The sequence below is a fragment of the Drosophila virilis genome, chromosome 3 (assembly GCF_030788295.1).
Source record: "Drosophila virilis strain 15010-1051.87 chromosome 3, Dvir_AGI_RSII-ME, whole genome shotgun sequence".
NCBI classification, from domain to species: Eukaryota; Metazoa; Arthropoda; class Insecta; order Diptera; family Drosophilidae; genus Drosophila; species Drosophila virilis.
Genome location: NC_091545.1, coordinates 14,055,151 through 14,063,304, shown reverse-complemented (window position 1 = coordinate 14,063,304; position 8,154 = coordinate 14,055,151). Strand labels below are relative to the sequence as shown.

The window sequence follows — 8,154 nt, the reverse complement described above, 5'->3', positions numbered from 1 at the left end:
TTTGTATTTTGGTTATTGTTTTGTGTAATATGTGTTTTGTAGATCGGGGGACAAGTAGTATTGGAAGTAATACGCCTTTTTCTGTTGAATTGCTTAAAGTTAACCTTACATAGTACTTACCCGGGTGTGATTTTACCGTTTGATTTAATATATTTGTACTTAAGCTTTCGTATTCAGATAGTTGTGTAGATTGCAATTTTGGCTCAGAATGTAACTCCAAGTCAGTTTGTGATTTATCATTTTTCGGTATTACCGTATATTGTGCATCATTGATAGGTGCAGCCTCAAGAGGCAAAAGAACATTTACATTGTCAGGTACAGGTAATTTGTTTTGCAAAGCATTCTCTCTTTCCTCTATTGTAGGCATTTCCAGATCATATATAAGATTTTGATTTGCTGCTAAATTTAATATATCAACTTGATTTTTAGTGTTCGTTTCATAGCTTATATTTGCATTTGTGGGCAGTGTTTGGTTTTTCATATGTAGTGTTGTGACTTGTTCTTCTGTAATTGTCTGTTGGCTGAGACTCGAGCTGTATGGCAGTATTGAAGGCTTTGCATGTTCCAAATCTACTTTAGAGCTGCTTGTTTCAAGAATAGTTTCCTTTACCTGAAGCTCACAGTACAGAGGTGCAACTTTTGCATCCGTAGTGGCGTAACTCGCACACTGCAAAGCTGGAATCGTATCCTCCAATAAATGTTGAACATTTGCAATGGGCTCTTGCTTAGTAACAAGTAGATTCTTATGTGTTACGTGATCTTCGATCGCTTTTGCCTTTGTATGCACTACCTTTGAAATACTATCTAAGGAAGATATAACAGATACCTCTTCAACAACCGAAATGCTCAAGTCTGTTGAAATATCTGATGTTGGTTGTGCATTCTGTGGATTGAAGTCACCATGTCCTTCAATATTTTCGAATACGCTTACCGTGGATGATTGAACTGGTTTTATAGAGCTTTCTACAAAATTTAGTTTTGGCGTTAAGCACTTGCTTTTCTCAACATTAATATTAGGAGATTCTTCATAGACTAACTGTTCCGTAATAGTTGCAGCCTTATTAGTAGATTCACATGTTAAATTAGCGTTCACTTCTATAGGCACTCGAAGGTCGTAACTTTCTTGTATGGAACTTACGCTAATGACTTCCTCAGTTACCAATGATTCCATCTCCGTGTTAGAAACGTGAACATTATTTTTAATAAATGACATGGGAGCCATATCACCTTCTTTAATAAAACCAGTTTGTATTGTTGTGACGTTAGCACATTTGGTATCGGAATCGCCGAGTTTGGTGCCGTGACCTTCTTTTGGGCGCTCATATTTCAATTCATCTGCCTTTTCATACACCGCAACTTCCGATACAGTCTTGTGTGTTTCGGGTGTACTGGTTACAATCCTTGTCGACTCTTGAGCCGTCATTTTCGGTACATCTAAGCTATCAATATTTTCAATAGGTATGACTTCGCAGATTTGCATTTTACTTTGTGCTCCTTCAATAAAGGGTTTACCATAAGCTATTTGATGAGTGTTCAAGAACGTATCCTCTTTTTGCAGGATGAGATCATCAATTTGAACGTTTAGTTTGTTGGCGCTAGTCGGTATAAAGGGATGTACTTGAGCTTTCTGTGTATTAGATTCGGCATTTTTAATAGTCTCTAATAATTCATAGGGCATTGTATCAGTTGTTGTTGTGTACTGAAGAATATCGCTTAATCCAGGCTTTGCAATGACCCCCTCAGATTGTGTTGACTGTATGACCGTCTCCTTTTGATATATGTGGACTTCCTCTGATTCTGAAGTAGCTTTAAATTTGTTATTTATAGATTCTGTTGCCTTCGTAGCTAGTTTATCGTAGGGAGATATGGATTCTGCATCCTCCACGTAGTGAGTATCCATTACCGTTACTTCAAAATGGTGTCCCTCCAAGTTAGGTTGAGCAGCTGTCTCCGTCGATGTTGATGTAATAAATTCTTTAGCGTCCTCAACTGTTTGTATTGAAGTATTAACAGGCAATTTTAATTGGCAGGCATTATCACTTGATTTAGCAGCTGAGCTGGCTTGGGCCACGGAAAGAAAGTTTCCCGCACTTTCTATAGTTTGTTGAAGATTTATAATTGGAGCATAACTCGATGAATGGGAAATTCCAGCTTCTTGCTTATTTAATGTCTCACTAGGCTTCGTTTCACTAATCGTTTCATACACCTCAATTTCATTGACCCCTTTGGTGTAAAGAGCTGGAAAGGCCTCGCTAACCTTTGCTTTAAATTCCTGTGCCCGTTCTGTATCGAATGATAATTCGGCTTCTAGCGTATTTTGATCCTCTTTTATAGCTGATTGGCTTAAAGTATCCCGAGTGGTCTTAGCAGTTCTTTGTTTTTCTTGTGTCTTCATAAATTCTTCAACTTCTCCAATGAGCATACACTCACTGATCATTTTATGTTCATGAGGAATTATAGACTGAGAGCTTATACATTTGGGTTGATCAACAGCTTTAGGTGTTAAAATGTTATCATAAACTATGGCTTCGGTGGTCGTTGTTTCCGTTAAAACATCAATGCTTGACTTTGCAAAATTGTTTGATGCTGTGAAGCATGCCAGATCTCCAGCTGACTGATTTTCCTCCACTCCTTCCGTCAACGGCAACTTTAATAATTCCGATTCAACACATTTTGCTTGCTCGAATGAAATAGATGGCACCTCTAGATTACGTTCCAATTCGAAAGTATTCTCCCGTTGGCTCAACACTATACCAGTTGTAGAATCAAGTGAGAATTTAACTAACTGCTTAATTGGCTGACAGATATCTTCTAGTGCAACCTCTTTCTCAAATGCTTTCGTTTCCTGCACATGAATTTCGTCAAAACTGCTGAATGTAGGCTGTCTAGTTTCTAATGTTGGACTAAAAGTGCTAAGATTTGCTGCATGTTCCAAAACATTCGGCTCTTCTAAGAGCGGTGATTTTTTGGTAAAGTCAGTTAGTTTTGGTGAAATACCAACTTGATGAAGTATGATTGGCTCTTCAATTTTCCCTGTTTCTTCACTTACGATAGCTGTAGTCGTATTCAAAGATGATGTGTTTTCAATGATTTGCATGTTAGTTATAAAAGATTCAATTAAAGGTGGTGCTAAGTAATCTTTTACGGCATCCAATGACGCAACCTCTTCACATTCAGGTATTGTAATTTCCCCAATATTGACTAGAGCTTGGTGTTCAGATGGTTGAGTTTTCTCACCAAGTTCTTGCACCGATTCCAAATGCTGGGAGCTTGATTTATTTGGCACTTGTAAGGGTCTGACTGTTTCTATTGCAGCATTTTGAGTTACATTGTATTCATCTGACTGCAAGGCTTTTTCCTGTTCTAGAGTGAAAACAGAGCTTGTATCTAAGGGCTGCAGAAGGTCAAAGTTTGTTTCTGATATTTGCTGGTGGGGCTGTGCTGACTGCTGATGAGACTGTAACGTTTCCAGTAAGGCTTGTTCCGTTATATCAGTTCCAATTTGAGTTGGCATTGTAAAATCTGCTAGTGCCGCAGTTGGCTTGCTTTCAGTCGCATGTTCCTTGGTCGACTCCAAAATTGTCACAATCATATGCTCAGCATGATTAAATGTATCTGTTGTTGTTTGAGCTTTTGACTCTAATTGGTGTGGAGCTGATTCGATAAGTTCGGAGCTTTCAATAACCTGCACAGCAGTTACTTCTAACGGCTGCTGATTTTCACCCATAAGTATTCTTCCAGACTTGAGTTCGGGCTGTTGTTGTAGTTTTAGATAATCTGTTCCCTTAAGCGATTTTTGTTCACTTGTCAGTCCAACTGGCTTTGACTCAAAACCTTGACTAGCTGTTGCTGGCTTAACTTTATCACTTTGAATATCAGCAGGTGTAAATTGAGGCTGCACTTCCCATATACTGCTTACCTTCAGCTCAGCAGGGATTATTTTTTCCATCGCGGCCTGCTCAAGTATTTGTATTTCTGGGAAAAGACTGTTTTCTTTCTCAGCCCCAGTTTCCTGTTTAACATCCAATGCCTTCTGTTCAATGAAATTCAGCTTCGCCTTCGCTGTATCAGGTGCCTCAGACAAGAGTATCTGCTCCGAGTCGATAGCAGTTTGTGTGTGCACTTCTGCAACCAGTTCGCCTTCTGTAATATTTACTTTTCCTTCATTCAACTCAGAGCACGGTTGCTCTATAGACTCAAGGGTATCATATACTGATTCCTGATTACCTACGACGGTCTCTAGGCCCCTAGTTAAAGTTTTCTTCGCGGGCTTAACAGGCTCTATTGTTGGCTCATTCAGATTTTCCGTATTTTCCACCAATTGCATCTCTTGAGTTTCACCAACAGTGAGAGAGCTGGTTTGGCTTGATGTGGCACCTATGATTTTGGGATTTTTTTCTAAAGCTAAATTCTGTGGTCCATCTTCGTTAAAGACAGTCTCCTGAGTAATAATATGTGATAGGGTCTCCAGGCTCGATGTTGCTTTGTGGGATTCAGTCTTGAATATTGGCAAACTCTCTTCAATAGGACTGCGTGCTTCTGATGTCGTATTTACTAGGCCTTCCAATAATACCAATTGCTTTACAGCCTGAAGCTCAATGTGCCGGTGTTTTAAAGGTTTTTCATCACTAAGTGACTCCAATATTTCAACTTCCTGCACAACAAGCGGTCTCTCTTCGGGCTTAATTGAAATTTCTGCTGTAGACTTTGTGGGCTTGTATCCTGCGCTGATTTCTTCTTCGCTTTCTAATAACCTGGTTTCACTAGTGCTGAATGCTTTAAACTCTTGTATTGACATTGATGTGCTCTCAGCGCGTACCCCTTCTGCTGGTTTGATGTCCCTTATAGAGTCTTCTGGTTGCCACTCACTAACGCCAAGGCTATGACTTGAAGTTAACTTTGGAGACACCTGCTCAATATTTGGCATTATTTTTGGTGATTCCTTATCTACAGTCTCACCTCTAAAAGATTCAGTAATCAGAAGACCTTCTTTTTCAAGGAATTGTGGGTGTGCCTTTTCCATATCGATTGACAGAGTTTTAAAGCTTTCGACTGTATCCAACGTTGACTGCTGTTCCGAGGTAAGCTCATGAGAGTATAGAATCTCGCCATGTGCTTGCTGCGTGGGAGCCTTTAACGACTCCAGCTCACCTAAAGAATCAGCGATGCTTGGTGTTTCAATAAGCAATGGACGCGATTCTTTAATTTTACGATCAGCTTGTACAAGCTTGGGTATTTTGGAAGATTTCAACTCTTTGTGAGTTTCTTTTGTCTGCATCTCAGTAATAGAAGCTGCATGTCTTTCACGAACTTCAACCTGCTCGGTAAGCTCACTAGTCGCCGGGGTGGACCGATCCAAACTGGAACTAACCTCATCAAACGCTAAACACTCCTCATTCACAGCTAAAGTCTTGTGCGCTAAAAGTTCATTTTGTACTTGTGCCGCTTTCGGTGTTGGTGTAGAAAGTTCTGTAGTTACTGAAACTGGGATTGTTTCATGTGCGCTCTGTGATAGATTTTGGGTAGATAGTTTTGTACTATATGCCAGTAGCTCTTCAATTTGCTCGAGTGTCTCAACTATTGGAGCTTCTGTGTTTGACTCCTCTGCAAAGGTTTCTCTCTGCTTCTCAAAAGTTTCTCTCGTTTCTTGTTGTTGTTTTTGTTCTTGTTGTATTATTTCTGTATGTTTCTTATGCTTTTTAGTTTTGGTTTTCCTATGCACTGTTTGTTCAGCCTGTATATGTTCTTGTTGTTCTTGACCTATTATTTGTTCTAGTGCTTGTTCTTGTTCTTGTTGTTGCTGTATGAACTGTTTTTCCACTTTTGTGGTTGTGGTTTCTGCGAATGTAATGTAATTAAACAATGACAATGTCGGCATTTCTTTGAGGTGCTATTAAGACAATACACTAACAATGTTTATAAGCTTCATAAAACCAAGCAATTGCAATTTTTAATAATTATAACAGTCTGACAGCGAAGAAACTTATGATTAATAGATATTTTTTTCATTTGCTTTTAGCATGTTTGTGAAATAAACGAAGGCTAAACAGACAAACATAATATACATACATATTACAAAAGGAAAACTCTTTGAAAACTTACCTGAGGTGAATCAAGCTGTGTAACTGCGTGCAGTAAAAAGGCCTTCTACTCTTGTATTCAGGTACGTAGAAGCATTTAAATTTTCAATTAATTTGCACTAATAAGCTTATATGACAACAGGCTATAGCAAGTTTTAAATAATAGTAGTAGGTGGTTATTAATGGTTAATGGGCATTTTAGGTACTCGGTAGGCGTCTTTTTAGAATATACACATGATTCGTTTGGTTTAACAAAATTTAATTGTTATATTTTAAAAGTCAATATCTATTATTGTTTGTTTTTGGTTTTTTTATGTAATAATATTATGTAGTAACTGTAGTTGAGTAGTTCATTGGGATACATCAGTACTGGTAGGTATTATTGTGGATTTACAGTTCATCTGTGTTTATGTTCAAACCTTCATGGACTACTATCGTGCGTTCCTCGACAAAAGTTTCCTCTACGTTTGTGTTAGATTATGTTTGTTGTTGGGATTGGCACATAAGCGCAGGTATTTTACAAAGCAGTTTTACATTTTGAAAAAAAAAGAAACAAAATTGCGTTTCAGTATTCAAAATATAAATGGATTAAAGCATATTTAAAATTGTAATATTTATATATACAAAATAAGCGGCACTCACCTATTTTTACATGCGTAATAGCCTCGTGACTTTCAATTATCTGGGATGTCTCTACTATTCTCTAGATTCCAGTGAATCGATTAAAAAATGTATAAGAAAAAACATCAATATACTAATGGATATGCTTTAAGAGCTTCAGTCTAGATAATATTTTAAATTACCAGCATATAAATCGTGATGGTAATTAGTTGAAATGCAAGTTGTTAAATGATTTCCCAATTCAAGCAAAACAATATGAAATTTAAAATACATTTTTCTTGACATTTCAACTGTCTACACAACTGCAGTAACAAACAGAAACAAACAAAACAGAATTCAAACCTCCTTTCCGCATATCTTCCAATCGTGCGAGATGAAATCCTCCCTATGAAACTTTCGTATGACAGTCTCTATTGTAATTTCGTACGTCTGTATCATACGTATAAAGGCTTTAAAGCCGACTGTCGCTGCCAGTATTGTTTCGTCCTCGGTCGAAGATTCACTTAAGATCTGTGTTATCAGCTCTTCGTGCCCTTCACGCTCCACTAGCTGAACCAGAGCCGATTGTGACTCGGGCTTCTGTAGCGATATGAATATGTTCTGTTCGTACATGTATGTTATCTCATAATGAGTGCAGCCGTAGCGTAATAGCACACCAATTGTGGCTAAATCTCTGAGAGCCGCCTCGCCAATCTTTCCAAAGGACTCGGCCTCGACCGATTCGAGCAGCCATTGCACCTCTTCATGTTGGCTTATCTCATAAATATCTTCAATTTTAATGGTTTTCATTGTTATTTTGGTGCGTATTAGTTCAACTGTTTCAGTAAGCTCAATAGATTTACTCGACGTGTATTTTTTTACCACATGGATCTCTTCTTCCGAAACCACATCTTCTTCTTCATCTTCTTCTACAATTTCTTCAATGACTCTGCTACGCTGTTCAGCATCAGCAATTTTGCGATCTTTGACTTGCATTACTTCCGAAACTTCACTGTGCTCCACCAATATCGGCACAGCCTGTTTCACTTTGATTATATTCACTGACGTCTCTGCTGTACTGGCTGGCACTATTTTGATTTCCGTCCTATGTAGCGTCTGAGATTCAGAGGCACTAGTTCGTTTTGCCATTGTGTTGGATGCCTTTTTAGCCGCTTTCTTCCTTACAGTTGTTTTCGTCTTCACGTTTTCCATCGCATCTGCCTCAGCAGATGTCGAGGAAATGTCGAACTTAGCGCGCGTCATTGTCATGCCAATCTCATTGATCAGCTTGCAGTTGTAGTAACCACAGTCATCATTTGTAGTCTTGAATATTTCTAGCGTTGCTTCTGTTTCCTGCACTATCATGCGATACTTTTCAGACGCCCTCAGTTGCACATTGTTGAAATACCACTGTATATCTACAAAATCAGTAAACCAATCTTCCATCAAGCCCTGGCCACCTGCAGTGCACTAC

General features: G+C 38.5%; 1 protein-coding gene across 24 annotated transcripts in view; it reads right to left on the bottom strand.

Moving 5' to 3' along the window:
- The window catches only part of sls (sallimus), a 143,834-nt gene that overhangs the window by 45,194 nt on the left and 90,486 nt on the right, over positions 1-8,154 (bottom strand). For 16 of the 24 annotated variants that reach the window (XM_070208463.1, XM_070208475.1, XM_070208468.1 and 13 more), the window contains one exon: positions 121-5,838. The exons of 4 other annotated variants lie outside the window; for them this stretch is intronic. In XM_070208463.1, coding sequence (XP_070064564.1) covers positions 121-5,838 — 5,718 coding nt within the window. Of the gene's footprint in view, positions 1-120; positions 5,839-6,330; positions 6,542-6,722; positions 6,784-7,043; positions 8,099-8,154 lie in introns of those variants that run through there. 4 more of the 24 variants (XM_070208479.1, XM_070208481.1, XM_070208482.1 and 1 more) reach the window with 3 other exon arrangements.